Source organism: Mycteria americana, chromosome 3 (assembly GCF_035582795.1).
Source record: "Mycteria americana isolate JAX WOST 10 ecotype Jacksonville Zoo and Gardens chromosome 3, USCA_MyAme_1.0, whole genome shotgun sequence".
In the NCBI taxonomy this organism is placed as follows: Eukaryota; Metazoa; Chordata; class Aves; order Ciconiiformes; family Ciconiidae; genus Mycteria; species Mycteria americana.
In genome coordinates, this window is record NC_134367.1 from 86,950,307 (window position 1) to 86,975,131 (window position 24,825).

At 38.4% G+C, this 24,825-nt stretch overlaps 2 protein-coding genes across 5 annotated transcripts in view; one reads left to right on the plus strand and one right to left on the minus strand.

Annotated features, from left to right (window-relative positions):
- Window positions 1-24,825, minus strand: part of GREM2 (gremlin 2, DAN family BMP antagonist) — a 562,614-nt gene that overhangs the window by 152,442 nt on the left and 385,347 nt on the right. The window lies entirely within an intron of this gene.
- Window positions 1-24,825, plus strand: part of CHRM3 (cholinergic receptor muscarinic 3) — a 281,911-nt gene that overhangs the window by 133,756 nt on the left and 123,330 nt on the right. The window contains exon 3 of one of the 2 annotated variants that reach the window (XM_075497394.1): window positions 16,887-16,989. In XM_075497394.1, the coding sequence (XP_075353509.1) occupies window positions 16,892-16,989 (98 nt within the window). In that variant the 5' untranslated portion in view covers window positions 16,887-16,891. Of the gene's footprint in view, window positions 1-16,885; window positions 16,990-24,825 lie in introns of those variants that run through there. The other variant, XM_075497395.1, reaches the window with a different exon arrangement.

Consider the following 24,825-nt stretch of genomic DNA (forward strand, 5'->3'; position numbering starts at 1 on the left):
TACTGTGTAAGAGTAGCTAACAGAGGATGCCTCTGCTCTAGTGATGCTCCCAGGATAGATAATGCACTGTGCCTAGCTTCTCTGTGATTGCTGTCTCTCACTTGATGGTGTTCAGGGCAGTTACAGAGACAAGAGAAGCAGAACAGAGATTACAACTAGAAGAGTGTTAAAATCCAGTCTTCCACAAATGAGACTACAGAACAGTCTCCTGTAGACATTTAGTTCGATTTAATTTGTCCAGGTTTGAAACTCACTTGGCAAAAAAATAGAAAATGTACCAATTTCCACACAGGGTAGAGAATAATTTGCTCATTAGTCTCTGGGATATTTGCTTACTGTAGTAGATGTTCCTGTCAGGAACATGAATGAATGAGGTTCTCATATAGTTAATGAATGTAAAGTAATTTTACGCAAACTGCTTATTTTGGGTCTAGGAACTGTAGAATTCAAAAGCAGTTCCCTAAAAATACATACTTTTATTAGGTTTCAACAAATTTTATAAAGTATGCAAAAAAAGCTGAAAAGAGTATAGTTTAAGAAGTGTCTTTTTAAGTATATCCACACATTTATAGGTATTATTTCTAATAGTTGAACGAAAGCTTGTCTCGAATTTTTAAAATACGTTGTTAATCTGTCCATTTCACTATTCATTTATTACCTGCTTGTAAACCACGTAAGGGATCTTGTGAACAGTACAGATATGTATCCCCAGGCACAAGTGAAAGAAAAAAAAACCCTGTTAATTTCGTAAAATAAAACACAAGACTAATGCAAAGAAAAAATAAATTACTCCCATCACATTTACCATCCCAGCTACTCATAATGTCCCAGAATTTAGCTACATGTGTGTTGCTGTGCTAATAAGCAAGTTATGTTTATGTTATTGCAAAAATATATAACTAATTAGCAAGATTAAAAAATAGACATCTGTATTTTCCTTGCTAAAATATGTTTAGGTTTTGTTAGCAAACATCCTGTCCATCATTAGTTACCCGTTAATGTTCATCTCTTACTTCAAACACTCTTGTAAATCATTTGATCAGGATACAACTCTGCAGGGATTGCCAGCTATTCCGTCACGTCAGATGGTTCCTCCACCTTTTTCGCTTTCTTGGATGGCAATCACAGGATGGAAATGGCAAGTTCTTGCAAGATATTTTCTAACATCTGGTTCTTGATGGGCTCCTCAGGCAGCTGGGCTAGGCACGCTGGAAGAACTTCTGAGCTAGTCTCATAATGAAGTGGCTTCCTGGCTTCTTAAATTCAGTGTCCCCTCCAAGTGCCCTTTGGATGTGAAATGATCTGCATGTTCCGTCTTGCCACAGAGTCCAAAGATGCAGATTACTATACAGCCAGAAACTGCAAACGTATGGTGTAAAGTGGATGTGCTGCATAACCGTAAGATGTGGACAGTTGGGTAGTCTGTTGTGATGGCTGCTGTGTTTCACATCAGCATGTGAAAAGCCAAAACTCCTGAGTTGTAGCAAATAATTTCACAATTTTTTGGAGTAACAAGGCTCAAAGTGGAGGCAAAGGGAAAGAAAGTTTAGATATTTTGATTTTAAATTGGAAACAAGAATTTGCTTTACGTGACTTTTGTCTGTATGCTAATTTTTCTCTTTTTGGTAGGTATTCTTAGGCTGTAGTTCTGTATTACAGATAACCAGGGGCTCTTTATAGCCTAGTGGGATTTCAGGCACCCCGAAAGAGAATGGTTACCTATAAGTACAACTCAACTGCATTTTTTTTATGGTACAGACTTTCAACTTCAAGTAAATGTGATGCTTAATATTCAAGATTGCAAAACATGTACCAGCCTAGTATGTTAACAATGGTAACAGGAAGCCTAAAAATAGAGAGCATATCTTTTTGTCAATTAAATTAAATTGTTGGTATCTAACCACACAAGTGGACTTGACAGTTATTTGTAAAATACCTGCTTTCTGGTTTTCGTCATTGATTATTGTGTTAGATAATCAAGATTGTTGTCTTGATAACTACTTGCCAGAAAAAAAAGACAAACAAAAGATAAAACTTGAGGAAGTCTAGATATCACATTAAAAAAAAAAGTTGAAAAAATATGGGGATAAAACCAAAACCACATCTCACTTGAACAACTATTTTCCAAAATAATTTTGATTTTTTTACAAAATGCTTTTGATTTTTTCCAAAGTGCAACAGTTTTCTGCATAAATTTATACCTGATTATAGACAAAACTCTGAAAGCTCAAAAAATCATTTCAATTTGAATAAGCATATAAAACTGGAATACTTTTAATTTCTGCTTGGGCTCTATTTGGAGAAATAATCTGGATCGAAAAGACTGCATCTGGCTGGTTTATTTGAATTCCTTTGGCAATAAAAAGAACTTTAAGTAATCTTCAAAATGTCAACATTAACAGTACATTGATGTAAGAATACCTTCTTGCAAAGAGGAACTTGTTTTTTATTGGTGCGAGTAAAAAAGATGAAATCAGAGAAGTTACAGATAATGCATTAGGAGGAATGAGACCATTTTCTAATTGTCCTTTTTCCTTTCCTTGCTGTAATGTTAGTAGTTGAAGACCTATCAACCTGAGGTGGGAATTTGCTATTTTTCTCATTTCTGAACAAGTAAAATAACTTTTATGTAATAGCAAATAAGTTTTTTCATTATTAAAATTCTTACAAGATTTCAGTTAGACTTTTCTCTGGTCAGGTGGACAAACCACTCCTCAGCATCAGTTGAGGTATTACAATGTAGAGTTTAAATTTCTTTCTTTCTTTTTTTTTTTCCTTTATTACTTATCTGTATCTGTATTGTACTCTTGATGTTATATATTTCCTAAAAGGTTTTTTTTGACCTTTTTATCTTTTGACTTAAATTCTTACAGATACAGAATTCCCAAGTAGCTGATCTTCTGAGCCTGTGGCTGGAAAATTAAAGTTAGTATATACAATTAATCTGGACATAAGAAACTTTAGTGGTTCCCTGGCAGAAGAAAAATTTAATTTCCTTTTAGTGAATGAGCTAAAGCTCAACATATTTTCCTGATATGATTTGCCATGTAATGTTCTGGAATGTGCCACCGTGGAGCATGTAGCAATCTTGCCATCTTACCAATGCTTGTAGGGCAATTCAGCAAACTAGTTTCTTAAATCAAGAGACAGAGGTAGATTGGAGAGTGTATAGGTCATACACTATAAGTTTGGGGAAAAATGTTCCTATATCTAAGAAAGGCAAGGAAAGGGAAATAAAGTGTAGCTGGAAATTTGTCTGTGAGGCTTTGTTTTGGAGCCACCTGTGTGGTTCCTCTGTTACTCTGGGACTAATCCTGGCATGACGCTCGCTGGTCTATGTGAGGAGCCCAGGGGAACTGCTGTGCTGTACAAACTGGTTGGCACCGAGGCTTGCAGGGTGCTCGGTGCAGCAGCGTTATTTCAGCAAAGCCAACAAATTCCTTCCAACAGTACAATGCAAATTCAGGATCACCCTAAACTCTCTGCTTCTGGCAATATTTGGTTGGGTTTTGGTTGAGTTGGGGTTTTTTTCTTTCCCTAAAACCTTTAGCATCTAAGAGTGAGTAAGTATAAATGCTATGCGTAGATTTCTTGCAAAATTATATCAACATCATCTTTTAAGAAACAGTGATCTTGGCTCTTCGTCTTGAGCAAGGTGCATTCAAAAGTGGAGGAGTGACTTCTTTCCTTGTACCTCTTCCTTCTGAGGGGAGCTTTGGGTTGAGTAGAGTAGTTGCATTGGAACAGCTTTAATTAATAATTGGGATTACTGGCAGGCAAGGATTCGGGCAATAACCTATCACTCCAGAGCAACAGAGTATGTTGATAGTGAGCTATTTTTCTAGTAACCTCATGTGAATTTAAGTGTTTCTTAATAATCTCAGACTTGTGAGAAGAAACTAGGTTAAAACCCAGCAAATCTGCCCTATCATTTAGTAAGTACTGTTGCACTATTAGAAGGACCAGAAACAAGCTATGAAAGATGCTTGTTCATAGTGGAGTTTCCCCTTTTCCCCCAAACAGGGTACATGCTTCTTCATTAAAGTATACAGTCTTAGAGAAAAGGTCGTGTCTAAAGTAAACAGCCACGGATTGGTTGCACATGGATTTACTGGAGAGAGTATCATGAGTTTATCAAGTCATTTGAATGCTAGACAATTGTGAAAAGATAGGCTTCTTTTAAGTAAAAGCAATTGTCAAAGTCATGTCCATTATAAATTTCTATTCTCTGGACCAGAGCAAATCTCTGTCTCAGGTAACATTGCTTTGAAATGCATCTCATTTAAATTTGCAAATAAACAACCAACAGCCACTCTCTCTGCCTGAAATAAGATGACGATTCCACCTGGTTGAAGGCTTACCTCACCTGGGAGCTTGCATTGCTGGACCCTTATTCTTACCCGTCATGTGTTCCCTTACTCTGCTTTCTTCTCCTTCAGAGCCCAGCGTGGTATGCTTCTAAGTAGGTGACATTTTTACATCTAATGCATATATAACAGTGTTTGAGGCATCAACACACTCGTCATAATTTCACACCGCTTTTTGAATTTACAGGCTTATTAAAATGTTCCCAGTTGTTCCTTTTGTTTGCTGGGCTGAGAAAGAGCTATTCTTATACTGTGTAACCATACAAATAGCAGGGCCTTGAAAAGTTCACTTGTTTGAAGTTACATGGTAGGGAAAAAAGTTTTGTAGATGGAATTTATTTATCTGCTGCAAGGTAGAAAGGCTGTCCTTGAAAATGACTAGCTATTAAAGTATAACCATCCTGTTGTTTGAACTGATATTCCCATTAAATTAGCTCCCCATAAGAAAACTGTACTACCCAAAGGAATAGAAGACATCAGAAGCAGTTTCATCAGTGCTTTGCCAAGCTTTCCTTCCCGAATGGGACGAATATCAAGCAATTAGGAATGCTTGCTTCTCTTTTTACATTGTTTTTGCTTTGTGGGGGTTGACGCTGGATTTCTTTCATTGACTTAATGTAGAAGAAGATTATGGCCTGATTCCTAAACTGGAAAAAAGCACAAACAGACAATTTCTTTTTTAAAGAGATGAATAACTATAGGAATATGATAACATTCAGAGTTGAAGCAGCTAGTGTTCCTGGCTGTAAGCAATATATTTACTTGCCTGGCAGCGCTCTTTAAAAAACAGGAGGGCATGAAGTACTGCCTTAATGCCTGTTGGAGCTGAGCTATGCTGTACCAAGGTGTACAGAGGAGGGGAAGATGTCTGCAGGACCACCGAGACCCCTACGCTGAAAGAAAGGTGGTAGCAGTGGTGCTGAACGGGTGGTATCGTAGCTTTGTGCTCTCAGAATAATCTGGTCGATGCACAGACAGTCTCTTTCCCGTGCATAAGGATGGTTAAGGGACGCATTATCTTTTGAACAAGGAGGGAATTTGGAGCAGATATGCAGAGTAACACCTTGCTCTTCACTCTGCTTCAGGGTTCGGTTCAACAACATGCTGTCTTTGGCAGAGTTCACAGCAAAGCCAAAGTTTAGCTATGAATCGTGAAACCAGCTGATTTCTCCATTGACATATGTTTACAAAAGTTGGGGGTGTTATAATAGAAAACCATAAAACATTAAGTATTCCTGTATGTGACGTCAAACTCGTTTTCTCATTATACATTCTGAATGCTTAGATTTCTGTTCAGAAATGTTGCTAACTAAACAATAGCCAAACAAATCAGGTAGAAATATAAGAATTACTGAGTGAGCTGTGTTGCTTTGGCAAACTTGATATAAGCTTTAGAAGTTTAATTTAGCAATCAATGGATTTCAGACCATTTTCAGATGGCTGTGAAGAAGGTGGTATTTGCTGGCTTGGAAAATCTTCAGATCTTGACTGCATCATTACTTTATAAGAAGGAAAAGGTCAGATTTTTATTCAGACTCTTGACTTAGTTTTGGGTGGAATCCAGTTTGCCTGAAGTTATCTGTCTAGATGTTGGATGTTTAATCTAAATTAGCCATTGGCCTTTTTCCTATGATCATGGAGAGAGGCTGCTGCAAGGGATGATTCACGTCAGACTAAAATAAGTAGTTAAGTTATGTGGTATCAACAGCTCTCTTCAGGGCATTTCCTATGTCTCTGGGAAATTGAGCCATAGGGATATTGCTGAAGGAAAAGATGCAGTGGTTTTTAGAACTGATGCAGTTATTTTCGTAACACCGGAGTGGTATTATTCCTCCTGAAGTCAGTTAATTCAGAAGTTACCTGTATTGGCCCATTTTCTGCGAGGAAAAAAACACCACAATAAGTTCTATTGGGTATTCTGCATTGGCATTTCATTATATTAATGCAAGACTGCTATCTGAGCTCAGCCTTGGGGGTTTTAACTCCAGCTTTGACGTTATTCCTCTTACTGCATTTAGAAAAATAGCTGAGCTTTCTGTCTCATTTTCTGTCATGTCAGCAAGATACATAATTTCTGTAATTTCATTGTTAGCTTGTAATAAATCAGGACCTTACTGGACTCATGAACCCCATGAAGATGATCACAGAATTTTTGTCTGTAAAGTCTTTATTAAGTAATTTCAAATCTTATCCCAGTGAGAGCCTTTGGTTGGGCTGATTGTATGCTAATGTTGTGTTGCCTTCCAGAGGCAGCAACTGTTATAAGGCAATGTTGCTAAAGATCTTAATTGTCTCAATACATCTTGGTGTGCTTTAATGCCTCTAAATTAATTATGCAATTTAATACTGTTATTAAGTCTTGAATTGTATTACTTCAGCAGAAACATAAAGCTAATGTGATTGTGTGCCATAGGAATGGAAGCACCTGTGTTTTTAAGGATTACTCCCCAACATTGCAATTATTCAGTAAATGTCTAGTTCGGAAGGTTCACAAAACATTTTGCTCATATGCTCCTGGGGGCCACTGAAGACCTCACATGTAACTTATGACTTACAATAAAAGGTCAAAAGCCACAATTACAAGATGTCTCAGAAAGAGAGTATAAGAAATGAAGGCCATTGCCAATAGCTTAAGTGCCTGTAGAAGCAGAAGGTATGTTAAATAAAACATATTTGTAGGGAATACACTGTACCCCATATTCCAGGGAAAGACAATGATAAACAAAATCAAAACCAACCGTCCCTGCCGATCTAACCTGGGGACTTTTCTTCTTATCTTCAGATTTGGTTATTGGCTTAAAGATTTTTTTTTTTTTTTTTTAACAGAACCTAGCTAGGTACTTGAAAATTTTATTGCTGGCAGCATTGGTTCACATCACTTTGAGATTGGTCTGGTATGGTTAACCTTTCCTTGAAGAGGAAAATGGGCTTTCAGTATACTTTCACCTCTGCCTGTAAAGGGAAAGAAAACAGATATGAATCCTTTCTCCAGTTTCTGAGGTATCTTATTTTTCTTAAATATTTAAAAATCTAAGTCACCTCCACTCATCTATCAAAAAATCCCATCATTTTCTTTGCTTCCCAAAGCATCACTGTGAAAACTGTATACACAGGAAAAACAGAATCATTATGCTTTAGGGCACATCACTTCTACTATGAATGTATAGAAACAATACTACCGCTCTTTGATTTAAATTGAAATAGAGAAGGAAATTTGTATAGGCAAAAAACATGGTTATCCTAGCTAGAAAATGCGACTGGGGTTGCTATCAGTTCTCAAGGGAAATGTCTACTTTTACATTTTGTCTAGATGACAGCACTTCCATTACTGTAATGACCTGTAAAATCAGAGAATAGCAAAGCAGCACTGCAACGCAGAAGTGATTATAGTGTATCAGCCAGAAGCGCCTGTTCTTATGATATTGCCTGTGGAAGTCAAAGCCTACATACAGTGCACAGAGCTTCTGGCCCGCACTGATTCTCTGTCCTGGTAGGGTATAGGTCATTCTGTTCCTTTCATAGATACATCTCATTAGAGCTTAATCTCATATATCACCAACTGATTTTATATACTTCCGGAGTTATTTACAGTATTTTCTCATATTAACTCATCTGAGTAAACGTATATCAACAGCAAATGTTGATTACTACTGCCCTCAGTGGTAATCAGTTGCAAGCTTTTTCCAATACTCAGAATTAAATAAATCCTGTGCAAAGCCAAACCTGTATTATCTGAGCAGAGGAGTTAAACGGTGATAGGAAAGCCATTGGCTTATTTCCCCTGGGCTGTCTGTCTAGTTTTAGTACAGTATTGGCATTGGGATGACATAGTATGCTTTGTGAGTTTGGGAATCTGATTTGTTGATTAAATTGTGAATTTAATGACAGAATATGGCATGACACAAGGGTTTCATGTCAGGGTTGTTATCTTCCCACATATCCTTCCTTTCTTTTTTTCCTTCCTCGTCCCTTCTCCCCACCAGCCACAAGATATTTAGTTTTTTAGTTTGTATAAACATTCAAACAAAATTCAAGATTTTGATAGGGAAAGAAATGGCTGAGCTGCTTTTTCCAATACTGAAGTTCTGTATACTAATTCAATACAAAATTAATAACAGATCTTTAACTTCAGCTGCACAGAAAGCCACACTGCAAGCGATCTACAGAGGTTAACAAATTTGCAGACGAGCAAAGGCACGTTACAGTCCCAAAGCTTATTTATGGTGTTCTCCCATAGCGGGGCAGGACTATGTCCCTGCACTGAGCGCTTCTCTCAGCTTTTGCTCCTCAGCCCTGATGCCTGCGTGGCTGTTCGCAATAACACAGAAAACAGCGAGCAATAAGCTGCATTCTTAGCGACGAGACATTTTAGTTAAAAGTCAAAATCAGCAGCTTTTCCCGCACTGGTTTGTGTTACGTTAGATGTTGCTGTAGCCTGTAAACGATACATAACTCTAGGTATTCAGTCCTGGGGCTTAAGTACGGTTAGGCTTTCGCACAAAGAAGTGCAGATCCCCCTGTTACGCACTGAAATGGGCAACCTGTCCCTCTGAACGCTGGCATCAAAGAGAGCGGCGGCCGCCAGACCACGCCGAACTGCCTTCGCTGGGCAGCAGCAGCACCCCGGGCGCCGGGGAACGGCCGCAGCCGCAGGAGATGGTGCCGACGCCGGTGTTGCAGGGTCCCAGGGTCCTGCCCCCAGGCCCGGGAAGCCGCCTGCCCCGTAAGGACCTGAAATTCAGGCTGGAGCTGGGCTGGTGCCCGCAGGCCAGGCTGTCAGCCCCGCGGGGCCACTGTGGGGGCTGGCAGGTTTAGTGCTGGTGGCTTTATGGGCGAGGTGGCCCTGGCCTCGGGTCACGCATCACCCCGTGGCGGTTTTACAACGATCGCTTCCTTTCTGAGCTGTCAGGATTTAAAATTACTCTTTAATTTAAAAGAATAACAAAAAGTGATTTCGTCTCTTCAGCTCTGCAAATAGATTTAGTGAAACTGCTTGGATAAAGAGGTTTAATTCCAGTAGATGCAATTACGGCTGTTGTTGTGTCTGTAACTCTTGGGTGTGGAAGGAGTTGAACATTTAATGTTTCACCACCTTTCTTCTTTGCCCAGAGACATAGTTTTATACGTTTGAATATAAAAGCTGCATTGCAGCCACTGTCTGGGTTCATTTAGGGGGTTGTTTAAGGTTTGCATATACATGCCGTTAACTTTCTTTGGATGTAGAAGAGTAGGTGAGTGTGGGACATTATTGCACCTCTTGCCAACAGCTTATCTCTTCTCTGTGCTTATAAATATCTTCATTAACCCCATAATTTCTCATCAGAAGTTCCATTAAGATAATTGTTGGGTAATTTTGTGTATACTTTATACAAAATGGAGTTTAGAAAGAAACTGATGATTACTGAGATTTTCCTCTATCGCCTAGCAGGCATATTTAGGAAAGACCAAATTATGGGACATTTCCTACCCGGGTACCCCAGTGAACAGGCAGCACATTTCCATTAACGGACTTAACATCCCTTTTCAGGAAAGTCCATCTGCTTCCAACTGATAAAGCAGCATATTACTCACAGCGCATTCAACTGCCTTATATGATAATTCAAAATTTTACTTATGCTTTCCCACTCTCTCAGATTTAACACACCAGACACGTATCTTGTATACATGAGTCACACCTAAATATTTCCTGAAATACTGAAATTTCTAATGTTTTGTGAAAATTTTTAAATTTTTTTTTCTGTGTAAAGAAATCAGTGACACTGAAAACCACAGGAGAGAGAAGCATCCTTCTCAAGTGCAGTGGTAGGTGGAGGAAAGGCTGTCAGTGGGGGGGTCATGAATATCTTAAAACTTTTGAGTGACTATTAATAGTGAAACTCTGCATGGAAGACACGAAGCAGTATGTTTGCTCAAGACATCTTTTTCAGATAAGGTTGTCTTCCATGAGAAGGGATATGTGGTTTTTTCCATGCATATATATATATATATATATATATAAAATACATATATAGTGGAGCCTAATCTCACTCTAAATGGCTGGATGGATCAGATAGACTAAACAGTGGATGAAAGGGATTTGTAAAAACGGTTATTACAGATACTGATTTATGATCATGAGAAGTGAACACTCAGGATGGGATTCATCAAACCAGATTTAGATGTGCTGTGTAATGGATGGAGAACATGAGATAGTCCTAAGGCGTACTTCATCTCATCCTAGGGCAAACAACTAAAATACATCAGCTCTGTTGAACGGTCCTTTGATGTGGCAGCTTTTCCTGTGTTGACTGCACAGAGTCTGTACATCTCAGAGGTAGATGCCTATAACTGTAAAGATATCTAAAGTTAAGTGGGACTACTTCCTAAATTATTAATGCTGATAACTGTATACCAAATAGTGAGCTTCCTGGTTTGAATCTAGCACCTTGTTTTCTTAAAAACAGAGGTGCTAGAAGTCAGGCCCGAAGTAAGCACCCGAAGGAATCAAAATCTAAGAGACATTCTAATCACTTCTCAAATTTTCAAAAGCTTTTGTGATTATATATCAGATACATAGAAACTATAAGTAATAAAGAGCAGTTAAACTGAAGTACTCTCCTAGTAGTTGTTTTTTCCTGACGTTTTCCTTTTTCCTAACTGCTTGTGCTACTGATTATATTCAGACACTGTAGCGCACTTATGAGATGCTTTGTACGTGAACTGAACTGAGTTAAACACTTTTACACTGAGCAGATCTAACTGAATATTTCCAAAATAGCCACTCAACTTCGCCAATAAAATGCTGAAGTCGCTAATCTAGAGTGAAACAAATGTAATATGTCTAGACTGAACAATTTTTGAGGTATGAGACTATCAAATTCAAATCATACCTGCAATGTCTGGATTTTGTTTTACCATACTCCTCAGAACTTCAAAACAAAATGAAGCCTTCTAGTTATTCAGCAGCTGAAACAGATTTGGCTGTCAGTGCTATGAATTCACACCTCTTCATTGAGAACATTGTCTAAATTTGGGATGCTAATCATTAGTTTTTATCTTGGTTAAACTGGATGAAAGGGGCATAAAATTATTGTTTTCAGTTGTCCTCAAAAAATGAAAGTTGAGCAAGTTGAATGAACTGTTGTGCGACATTAAGTTTGTCCTTTTATTTTGGCCTTACGGAATTTCTGCTACAACCTCAGAAATGCAGAAGATGATTCAGTTCAGTGGGGACTTAGTTGACATTTGCACAAACACAGGAAGAATTTATCTTTATAGCTAGTGTTTAGAACAGACACAGGACATCAATTCATCTTTCAAGTCCAAGTTGTAGAATGAGCCTGTGCCGCCTCCTTCCATCTAATTTATAGGATATTCTAGAACTGTTCTTCCTTAACGTAGCCTTTTGAAGCAGTTCAACGTGAAATACAATATTAACATGTTTATTGGGCTAGGGTTAGAGAGAAGATGATCCTGTCATTTTGGATTTCGCCTGAAGGGACCACTGGTAGCCAGTGATTGCAATGAGATCTCTGAGCACATCAGGCGATTCACCGTTTTACAGACTACTTCTGTAACAAATATGGAGCTAATATTAATCTTGTGCTTCTTTTAAAGGCCATTTGACAGGCCTAGTCTCCAAACTTAAAGCAGTGAGTTTGGGCCAAAGACATTGGCAATACAAATTTTTGAATAAATAATGAAAAACTCTGAAAATATCTGTCTAGTGCATTGCCAGAAAACTGTAAACAATTTTGTTTCACTTTTGATATCTAGAAAAATTTGTTTTATTTTTAATGCAGTTTTTTGACTTTCCCGTATATTCTTCTGAATCTATGACCCATGTTTACTTTATTTATTGATAGTGCTCATTTTTGAGCTATCTAATTAGAAAGCTGTACATTTCTGTAGTACCTCAACTTTTCAAAATTCTTACCTACTTCTGACCTGTGCTGGCTGGGAGTCGAGTCAGCAGCTTGTGCTTGGAAACTGGCTTGATTCCTTTTGTCAACAGTACAAGAAAATCTCTTTTTGTAAACCGACTCTTTCCTTAAGGTAAAAAACAAACTCTAAGAATGTGAAAATAAATAAAAACCAACAACAACAACAGACCTGCTCCCAGCAAGAAATTCTGTTTTGAACTAGGTGTAGCATGTTTTCCTCTCAAGGTGCTTTTCAAGCGTATAAACATTGCAGTTGCAATCTCTTACCATCCAGCTTTGATCTTGTCTTGGTCCAGAATGATTCTAATCTCTTTCTAATGAGATCCAGTGAAAGAAGTGCAAGGCAGACACACCTCTGTCAGCTTGCAGACTTTTTTTATACCTGAAGCTCAAGAATCAAAAGATTTTCTGCCCTTTAAATTCCACTGGAAATAGAAGCTGCAGGACTGATACTTTAATATGCCTTTTTTCTGATTTTGTAAAGTCATCAGGATTATATCCATAAAAGTATTACAGTGCCTTTTATCTGTGTAGGTACATCTATAGGCATTTTTGAGGATGATAAATGTGATGTGTAGTAGTGTTGATTTATCTTTTAATAGATTATTTAGGCAAGAAAATACAAATATGTAACTAAGTCCCTCCAATTTTGAGACCTTTTTTTTTTCCTTAGAGCAAGACAAAAATTGCCCAAAGTTCATTTAAAAAAAAAAAAAAAAAAACAAAAAAAACCAAACCAAAAATAACCCAAACATGAGATCACCTTTGTCTGATAAACACTCAGGTGAAATACCCACCTTATTATGGGGGTATGAAGTTTTACCAGTCTGTGAAAGTTATTTCTGATAGTGAGAAACCTACCTCGTGATACACCTCTGTATAAACACAGGAACTCAATTTCTCAGTGCAGAGTCAATGCGTGCAGATTCACCTTATCAAGTAAACAGAGCAGAAATTATGGTATCCAGAGTTTTGCTTTCCACAGAAGTAGTTCTCTTATTTAAAGGCCTTTCTGACACTCTAGTCTCAAGTGAGGTTTTATCAAAAATAAATAAAATGCTAAAGGTGGCACACAGGTGCACTTCTTGCTTTAAATAGGGATTCTCATGGATAGAGGAGAGGAATCATAGAAGTCATAAAATGTGATCTTCAGTTCTGTACCTGGAACACAGAGTGCCCGCCTGTCCAGACAGCGGCATCTTTTAAGGTATTGTAATCACAGATGTATTTGTAATATCACAAATCTCAGTCCCCTCCTCTCCGTAGCATGCCCACGTGCACAGAGCCTAACTGAAGTTCCTTGGTCGTGCTGCCTCCCAAACCATGCTCAAGCTAAAATCCTGCTAGGACCAGTCTCACAGTTTAATAGCACAGATGGAGTGCCAATGCCTAGAAGCACCCTGCAAATTAAATTTTCCAGCATAGACATAGCAATTGACGTCGGAGGTGGCTGACGTTGGCTTTAATAGGTCCAGGATTCATGCGGATATCTGGGGTGGGGTTTGGGAGGGTTTGTTGGTTTGGGGGGTTTTTTTGGACAAGTCTCCCAGAAAGAATAAAGAAGGACTAATGAACTGTATCAGCACAGAAGAATGGTTCAAACCATTGTTTCCCAGGTGTAAAACACAAATCAAACAGGTTTCCATCTTCCCTGATTTTATCCCGGGTATTTAAGGGGTTAGCAACCACATTTTGTGATGTCCATTACAGGTCCACCCTCACTATAAGCATCTCTCTCCAAATGCTTTGTGTCAAATAACAGCTTTTCTCCTTTTTCTAAAAGAATCAAATTGAACCAAGGTGGAAAGATGTGCGGGGATAAAACTTTGATGTGGTTGCTTTAAATGGACCTTGGTGTTCTTCACAAGCTGAATTGTCAACTGGTTTTGATTGCTTCTCATAAAGAGTAGAGTTTATTAGTTTTGTAGCTGAATATACACACAGCACAAGCTTATTTGAGGAGTCTTAGTTTATCATAAATTAGGGCAATGAATTCCAAAGCTCTGAGTCACAACCTGCATTGTTAGGGGAGTAAAACTGGATTGTTGATAGTAATGGCATAAAATTAAAATATAGTAGAAAATTACTGGGAAGAAGTTTCTTTATTGAGAATAGCTTGAAAAGCTAATTTAATAATGAATCAGTTTATTACTAGCTAAAAACGTAATAACTTGATAAGAGCGAAATTATTAAGCATTATTAAAATTCCAGTTTTAATTGTCAGATACTGTAATTCCTCAACTAAAAGGAGGCTCAACTAACTAAAAAGAGGCTTCAATTGTTTTGCAGTCTTAAAAGTGTAAAAGTGACTTAAAACTGGCTTTGGTCATGAAGCAGATTTTTTAAAATTACTTTTCCGCATTGATCGTGTGAATGAGAAATGCTTTTCATCCTTTATACTTTCTGTATTAAAAATAATTGAACAATTAATTTTGTAAGTGTTTTAAGTGGTTTTAAGTGTAATTCTCATTGTTGTTTCATGGGTGACAGCGTGTAAGGGTTCTACCAAGGACCTTAGGGACCTCAGTTAAACAATAATAGGTACATGCTGTGCAAATTGTAGTTTTAATAGGTGAGTGAATTACTAAGGTGCGGATTTACTGCTGCATCACTGGAGTGAAGTACTGAAACCAGAGCTGCTGTTTTGAAAAGTCTGGAACCATCCTTCCTGAGCCGAAAGATCAAGCTCTCCCACCAAAGGCTCCACGATGTCCTTACAGAGCTTCTGCGTCACTTCACAGAGCGAAAGCCCTTTCCAGGCGGGAGGTGGTTAAACGATGCGCGTGAACTCCCCGGCTGCTCCTTGCCTCTTTCCGAGCGCTTTGCTTTCTTTGCTGGTGACCTTCAGCGCGGACGCGTTTCCTTGTGCTGCGCTTCCTGTGCATTGTCTGTCTGGGAGCAGTGGCAGGAACAGAGATTTGAGTAGCCGTGTAACGGCTCGGCAAAGAAATACCTAGGAAAAGAAATGCTTTAGGAAGTGGGTTTGGAGTGGTTGTCTCTCATCTAAACGTTGATTTGAGCAGAGAGGGTATCAAAGCCTGCTCTTATGAAAGGGCTTGCCACACTGCCGTGTCCAGGCTCCTTCCAGTTAAGAATTGCATGGCACTATTTGTAAGACAAATAATGCGTATTCCTTCTTTCCTGGCCGTATTTCACGTGGTCTGCTTCCTTTCCGCTCATTCTCGCAAATACAGCCTCTCTTGTTTTCATTTGGTGTAAGGGTGTGTTCGGATTCGCCTCCACTCAACACATTGCACTTCTTGGCTGTGCAGGGTTAGCGGAGGGAATCGCTGTCTTCCAGGAGAGTGTTTTACCAAAGGAAGGAGAGACCTTCGTGATTAATGGTATATCAGAGCCGTGTTAGAAGTGCTGTGTTGGCGTGCAGCAATGTACATGGGTAGTAGTGGTAGTATATGTGTATTTTCTGCCATTCTGAAAATGAACTGGAATATAGTCTCAGTCTTGTTTGTCAATAATCTCAACCTTGTTGTTGTTGTTGTTGTTTTGGTTTGTTTTTTTTTTTTCCCTGAGAAACTGAGCATCCAGCATAGCCAGTGTGTTCTCTCTCTGGTCGGCCGCCTCCTTTTTATAGCACCTGGGAGTGAAATCCCTTGGCATGCTGGTAAAGGCTGAGACACTGAGCGAACACATGGAGCATCTATTGATTCAGAGTCACTCTTCTGTTTTTAAGTAAGTTATTCAAAGGAGTCTTGAAGCCGTAGGCTGCAATGGCGTGCAATAAATGGGATAATAATGGCACATGGTTCCACTTGGCACTAATTATATATAATGAAATGGAACATGGTAGTCAGTGGTTAATCTTTCTCCTACACTTCTGATTTCAGGAATTTACAACTTTTGCAGAGGAAAGTATGTTGTTTAGGTTTTAATTATTGTTATTTTTGCTTCCTCTATAGCCATGTCAACTTTTAAAAGCAACAGTATATTAAATGCAGCTGAAAATATAATGTACGGAATACATTAGGGGTTTTATTTTTCTAGCTTTTTACATTGTTGACATGAAAATTAATATTCCAAACCAGCTTTCTAAATTGGTTAACTCAAGAGACTGCATAATTTGGGAAAGAAAAGGAGAGCCCAGTTCTTAGTCCTGCCCCTGTGTCGAGCTGCTCCCGGGGTCTAGGCGGGCTCAGCATCCGCTCTCTCTGTGCCCGGAGGTGCCAATTTCCAGGCACAAGCCAGCCAAGCTCCCTTACTGATTCAGCTGCAGACTTCTTTGTGCTGTCTTAGAGAAATTGTTATCCTCGCTCCAATTTGGCCACTGGGTTTGAAAAATCATCTGAAAATCCTGTGATCATACCTAGTCCTTTGGGGGTAGGTATGAGCAGCCCAAAGGCTTGTCAGTACCACTGCTCCAGTTCTGTGAGATACGTGCATGCTTGAGTTGTTATATTTTCAGCTAGGTCTCTTAAGATTTAAATATATATATATATATATTATTCATCAATAGAAAGTATTAATAGCTTTTGTCTTCTCTTGGTCCTAAGGAGGCGTTTTGGCTTGTATGTCTGTGTCTCCTCCATGTGTACGTACTGTATTTTAATAATTCTTTTTCTGCTTTTTGTTTTGTTCACAGCCTACATGCTGACACACTACCAATTTTGTTTCCAAAAGAGGACTTCACAGAACTACACAGTGCCTGATGCAACTAGCCGCTTTGATGTTCCTCACTGGACCGTGTAGGTAAAATTCAAAGAAACATACATATTCACATTATATCTTTCCAAGTATTCAACATATTGGGAAACAGCTGATTTTTGGCAACAGTGCTCACTTTGCAGAGTCAGGGTCTCTTGGAATTTATGGACTACAAAATCATTTATTAAGGCCCTCCAACTTTGCAGTGTGTTTTATCATCAACAGACACACAACTGTAGACCATCATATGTCACAATGCGTTTGGTTTCCTTGCCACATCTATTTTAAGTTGTTGTGGGTGCTGGGAACACTGTGATGCCTGTCATTCCTGTAGGCGTACCTGAGCTAACTTTAATTGCAGCTGCAGTAGTGCACATTTCAGCTTAGGGACAAAACCCAGCAGAGAAAGTAAATAAATTCTCAAGCAGTTGGCAAGCCTTGAGCTTCTTGTTATTACAACTGCACACTTAGCAGGATAAGAGCTAGCCAGGGTAAGAGCTAGGCTGAACAGGTTTACATGAATGAACCTCTGTGCTTGCCTTAAGAAGAGTAGAGCAGTATCATGGTATTGATAATCGGGAGAAAGATGCCTTCAGGTTATTCCTGTTGATCATCTTGAGCTTCTGTACAAACCTTCAAGTTTTCTATATGAGTTTCAGACACAGTAAAGCCGCTATTCCACCTCCAGGATTTCCCTGCAGAATGATTCAGTGTTGCTATAGTAGAGGCGAGAATCCAACAAGTTAAATTCAATTTCTTGAAAAGTGTGCTTTCCCTTCTGGTTGTGATATGGTAGCTGGGTTTAGTTTCAACAAGTCATTTCCCTCTGCGAGAGTAAACCTCGGCAAAGAACTAAATTGTGCTGATTAAATTGCCAGCATTCATTATCACTTGACTGCTTTCTCCCTTGTATGTTATGCTGTTTTATGTCTCAGTTGCAGTGGCATTTAAAATAATTTACATGAATTGGTAGGCTGCAGCATTTGTGTCTATGTTATAGTTCATGTTTCTTTTACATTCCTCACACATTTCTGTAAAACTTCCACCTTGGTTTGCATTTCTAATTTTGTGGAAATGAGCTGTAAACATGGATATGTAGCAGTGGTTTAGATGGCCTGTATTTACACATGCTGGCACGCTCTCCTTGCACAGAAAACGGCTCTCCTCACACGCAATCACGATAAACTGTCAGTGCTTTAGGGACTGCGGCATGACAGTTTATTGTGATTGTTTCTGGAGTGTCTGGAGATTTCAGTCATTCATTTCTGTCTGGAGAAAGCTTCTAACCAAGTCATCTCAGGAAAGCATTTTCATAGCATACTGGCTGAATCTTTATGGCTTCAGTACTAACAGCAGGTGTCTGAGATGAATCCAGAAACAATGTTTACCCCTGCTTTCGTATCCTGAAATTAGGACATGGTGTCTTGCACACTGTTACACAGCTGGCCATACTCAGTTACAGTTGGTTTTGCCTTTCGTGTTGTGTTGACCATATTCCAGCTTTATTTAGATGTCTTTTCAGGTATTTTGTGTAAGGTGAAAGGTTGTGGGTTGGTTTGTTTGGTTGGGTTTTTTTGGCAGATGACAGATTTTCTGTGAATAAAATACTGAAAACACAAATTTTCTGGTTTAGTAGTTAAATTTAAATTGTCACAATTCATAAGTGGGTTGCTAGCCCTAGACTGGAGAAGAGATTCGTGTCCCCTGCTGTGAGTATCCAAAATCTTCCCCAGCTGTAGCTGATGGACAGGAAAACAATCCCAAAAGATATTTCTTATGCTGGACAGGGTATCGGGTCTGAGGAGAATGCCTTTTCTGTAGGTGTCAGTGGCACAACTGTTCCTTGGCAGGAAATTTTTTAATTGGTGCCAAAATTCAGAGTACCCCGAAGGAACTGGAATTGAATTGGACACTGGAATGGTTGGACTCGATGATCTTAAAGGTCTTTTCCAACCTATATGATTCTGTGATTCTGTGAATTGTATTCAGCTTTAGCCTAAAAGGAAAGTAACAAAGCAAATACTTGAATTCATGTAATTAACTTCTGCAAATTTTGTTACAGTCCACATCTCTCTCCCTGTAAAAACGTATTATTTGTCACTTAGACTCTGATGTGACAGTGAGCAAAAAATAAAGGGTTAAAGCATCAAACCATATAATCCGTCTACAAGAAATGTAGTAACAAAGTTTCCAGAAAGCCAGAAATTAGTATTTTCTTTTCTGATACTAAATTAACAACAATAAAGCCATTCATGCAAATAAATCTAATGGATTGCTTTAGATTTACACTACACTGTCGTGCTACCTCTTAAGGGATTATATGTGTAAAGAAATAATAAAATAATGTGCTTTACTACCCACAAATGGGCAGCGCATTAACAGAATTTGTCAGTTCATCTGAACACATTACATTAGTCAAGAGGAGCAGCATCATTTTGCTTAGCAAAGGTACATTAGCTCGGCTGTTTAGGCTGTCAGAATCTTAAAATCTTGCCTCAAATGGAAGGGTAATGGTCACTATGACATGCATTTGTCATTTAACACAAGTAATGCTTGTGCTTTAGTGGCTTTTAGCAAAGTATTGATGTCTGCAAAGGTTGCGGTACAGGTTGGCACTTTAATACAAAGTGCAAATTCTAACACAATTGGTGTAACTTTCAATTGTGAACTAGATAATGTCTAATCTAAGAAGAGCCAGAGGAAATGTCTTTTCTTAGAAGGTTTGTACAGCAGTATATTCATGTTGATTTTTTTTAAAAAGAAGTTCATGTGTTAAAATTCATTCATATGTTACATATAATCATAAATGTGATTAAAACTATTCTTTCTGCATTTCAATGTCTACCTGAAACTTTGTGGTATTGATAAAATCTACTAAGTCGAACAGAAGTTTGAACTCCAGAGCATTGATGTTTGTTTTATGGAGTAGTGACACAGAAATACTTGCTCCTATAGATTATCCCTCAAAAAATGATTCACGCTCTTAATCCAAAGCTAATGAGAACTTGTATTTTTATTTATTTATCTATTTATTTATTTATAGATTTTGGTAGTAGGTTAGAGCAGAAGAGTAGCTTTGACAAAAAGAATAACCAATTCAAAGCATATGTAATTTGTGACTACGGCTGTCATGAGTTCCTGCTGCAAGCAGTTGCACAATCAGCCAAATCGTACAGTGCTTACTTGCTTAGTGCCTTTGAAGTGACTTGGCTTGGCATTATTTCAGGAGAAGCATCACAGCTTAGACTATTGTATATCTATGGCTGGAGTGCTGAATTAATGGTTCATCGATGAGGATAGGGTACTATTATGCTTTAAAAAGATGATTAATGGCCAAAATTAATTTTCTAGAGACAATTTCCTCTTTTTCTCTAGTTATTTAACTAAGTCTATGCAGTAGCTATTGATGGTGAGGAAAGCACATAGACTGAGGTTCAATGTATTCATTCATATTTGCTTATTTATTCATAAATAGATTATTTTAATTACTTGGAGGAAAAAAGGTGACACAAACTGGTCATTTGTAATTTGCATCCTGAAAGAAAGTGTAATTTTTATAACAGAATTAATTTTTTTAAGGATTTGTGATTTAAATGAAAGATGTAAATATTTACATATTTAAATTTAAGTAGACAAAATATAATTACTCTCAGCTGAAACTCCCTCTAGGGTATAGTGTAAACAATTCTTCTTTCATTACATGCATCAAAAACTCATGTGGAATGATTATGGCTGAGTTCCATTCCCTCTGAAAAAACATAACTTTTATCAACATAAATCTTTCAATACCATTTTTTTGGAGGAAAGACTATTAGTTTTCGGACTAACAAATCTCGGTTTCCTCTGGCATTTTAAAAAAATCTTGGGTTTTCTTGTCACGTACTTCACCAGACTGGTCATGTTTAACTTGTGAGGAATGACTAGTTTGCAGCAGTAGGTGGTATGTGAGATACAGACTTCAGGAAGAGCATGATTTCCATAACCACTTCAAAGGAAATACATTATAAATATAATACATTTCTCTGGGGGCTTACAAAACCGTTCTGTTTGTAATTTAAATTACATTAAGCTAAGTAAAATAGTACAGTAAAACCCTCAAGGGAAAAATACTTCATTTAAGTTTGAACATTACATTACTTCCATTAATTGGAAGTATTTTACTCTCTCTCTAATAGTTTATTTTTCATTGAATATATATAATTAAAAGTATCGTCATTATAACAGGAGTCATTCCCATTTTGTGTTCCAAGCCCTTCAGTTCAGTAGATCACTATAGTTTTATTTGCCTACCTTCCTTCGTTTCTCACTGCTTTATTCCTGGTGACTAACCCTCTGAGCATCAGTGTGTGACAGAAGATTACCATCGCTGTGTCACGCATGTTCAATTTAATCAAACTCATACTGGAACCGAAACTCTCAAGCAGCCTGAAGTTTTGTATCGAAACCACGGAGTGTGAGGCTTTCTTCTGTTGGAATATTTTAGAGTCTGCTCATCCAAACCATGCACCTTGCTTCTTCCAGGGTCCTCACAGGGGTAACTGTTGAGCAGGGGCTGCAACACAAGCAAGAGAATCCATTAGTCTCCCTACTTTAGAAATGTAACATGGAGGCAGAGAGGAGATGCTGTACATACATACGTACATGCATATATGCATGTGTGTGTATTTTGTGTATCTACAGATTTAAGGCCATGCACGTGTGTGCGTGTGATTTGCTGGTATACCTATGGTTTCCTTTATTTTTGTCCTATAAATTTATGCCTATTCAGTTTCATATAAGAACCTGATAAGATATTCCACTTTAAGTCATATGAAAGTAATATGACTTCCAGGAGAGAGTGACTAGGAAAATATTGGAAACCCTCAGTGAACTACTTAATTGTAAGAGTGATTTATTCCACCTTCCTTTTTCACCCCATGACAAGAGACCATACAGGCTGAACTGAATCAGGTTATCGTTCTTAACAGCATAGAAGGCAGTAAATCTGTAGTGCCGAGCTCCTCTAATATTGACAGCTTTGCAATATGCGTATCTGTAGAAATAGTCTAAGCACATATAAGCTTACAGAATCTGAAACAGGTTGTATAATACAAGTGGGCCAGTCCCATATGCCATATGTGTTCCCACTTTAGAGTCAGCTTCAAACCAGCCCCTAACTTCAAATTAATCCCCACTTAAGGTCTAAAACAAGCTTTGTGTTTCATGTAAATTAATTTCAAGTGATTAAAAATATTTTTTCCATGGGAAAATAAATCTTTGAGGCTAAATATTAACCATATTGAAATATAAAAAAGAAAGAAGCCATGCACAAATTTTCCCCTAATTTATAACATGTTTGCTTTTTTTTTAAAGAGCACTTTCAAAAGGCAATAGTAATTAAAACTAATGCTGGATTAAATAAAAACTTTGTTGACCTGAGAGTTTCATGTTAGACTGAGTAAACCTTGAGGTGGAAAAAGGTAGTACAAAATACTAAAGCTTAGACATATTTTCTATTGACTCAGAACCTAAAAGTTTTATGAAAAAAGTAAGAAGACGTAGTCACAAAAGTCTAAAGAAATTACATCTTCAGTATATTTTCTAAGATTTTCATTAAGGCTTAAATAAATTTACAGTTTCATTGTATATCCTTAGGAAACATTTATTTTTCCTTTCTGCTTTATAAGATTCTTTTTTTTTCCTCCATTATTATTTGTCTGGATTTGAAAACTAGCTTTTTGAAAACTCCTACTATAAACAGTCGCTGTGTGATTAAATAATAGAGGTAATGAACTCTGTAATGAAATACCGAATTTACTGTGGCAAGTAGGAATTGATCTGAGTTTTTCTGTATTGGTTTTAACTTTCTCCAAATTGGGGGTACTGGTGGATGAAAAGCTGGACATGAGCCAGCAATGTGCGCTCGCAGCCCAGAAGGCCAACCGTATCCTGGGCTGCATCAAAAGCAGCGTGGCCAGCAGGTCGAGGGAGGGGATTCTGCCCCTCTACTCTGCTCTGGTGAGACCCCACCTGGAGTACTGCGTCCAGCTCTGGGGTCCTCAGCACAGGAAAGACATGGACCTGTTGGAGCGGGTCCAGAGGAGGGCCACAAAAATGATCCGAGGGCTGGAACACCTCTCCTGTGAGGACAGGCTGAGAGCTGGGGTTGTTCAGCCTGGAGAAGAGAAGGCTGCGGGGAGACCTTATAGCAGCCTTCCAGTACTTAAAGGGGGCTTATAAGAAAGATGGGAACAAACTTTTTAGCAGGGCCTGTTGCTATAGGACAAGGGGTAATGGTTTTAAACTAAAAGAGGGTAGATTTAGACTAGATTTAAGGAAGAAATTTTTTACGATGAGGGTGGTGAAACACTGGAGCAGGTTGCCCAGAGAGGTGGTAGATGCCCCATCCCTGGAAACATTCAAGGTCAGATTAGATGTGGGTCTGAGCAACCTGCTCTAGTTGAAGATGTCCCTGCTCGTTGCAGGGGGGTTGGAATAGATGACCTTTAAAGGTCCCTTCCAACCCAAACTATTCTATGATTCTATGAAATTTATTCAAAAATATTTTTCATTTTCATTATGCAATTAAATTACATCATGATTAATTCATTTTTTTCCTTTCTTGTCTCCTATCCCTTTCCACCAACTTTAAAGTTAATAGAGAATAATTTTGTGACTTTAATAAAATGTATATGCATATATCACCACATATTTTGTTTTGCTCTCTGGCTGGTATGGTTTGTGATAGGCTGAGTAAAAAGGTAGTTCCTCATTAAAAATCTGAAAGTGTTGTGCAACTGAAGTCCTGTCTTCCTGTAGGTAAATGTATGCTTGTATCGCCAACTAAAACGCAGCATGCTAAGGTAGTTCTGGTCCTACTCTCAGGGCTGGCTGCTTGATCATAACAAAGAAACAAAAGCCCTTGGAGAAATTCAGGTTGGTAGCAAACACTGGAGAGGTGGGGTGAGAGGGCAGCAGTCCCTCCGTCCCCCTCCCCAGCTCTGGCTGCAGCCGTGTCCCCCTCGTGTTGCCTGCTCCTCTCCAGACCCACGGTACACGAGGTGACGGTCACGTTCTCCTTGTAACCCCTCATGCGCAAGGACTTAAGGAGGAACTTTTAGTCATTATCCTAGTGCTATAATCTTGCGATTTTGCTGACGTGTCTGTGTAGTTGTCATAGAGATGCATAGCTAAAGCTGTGAGGTAACTGGAGTTTCCTTTAATGAGGAACTGCAAGACTTTAAAATGAGGCTTTGTTCTGAATTTGCAAATTTGTCCGTTTGACTAGTTGTGCACTTTATCATGCACTCTGTCTTCATACACACACAGTTGCCACCCAGCCATGCTCTGAATGACAGCAAGGCACTAGACTCACGCATTTTATTCAGAGTACAAGTCATAGGAGAACAGAGTTGCAAGTCCACCAAACCTGTTGTTTCAATGTCATTTATAAGTAAAATCAGCTTGCAAATGGACAGTTGATGTGGAAAGGAAAATCATTTAATTCCAAAATGTCCAAATTTTCATTACAAAATATTTTCAACCTTCTGTACGTATGATAACACCTTGCCTGGTCTGTTTTTCTAGTTACATTGCTCTGAACTACAATCTCATCTCACATTTGTGCTTTTCATATTGTCTCTCATGATGCTATAGCACTGTCTTGAAATACCCCCTCAAAATCATACTCTTTTTTTATTATTATTTTGAACACTGTGGTGAGCAAGTGAAAATGAAAGATTGCAGTACTAAAGTCAGGTGTACGTCAGGATGTATTAAGTTACTTAAACGTATAAAAATGTTTTTCACACGCATATGTGACATAAAACATACTGCATTTATAGAGATGTTAGCCATCTCTTTCTTGTGTTCTTATTTAGCCTATGAGTTTTCTGGGG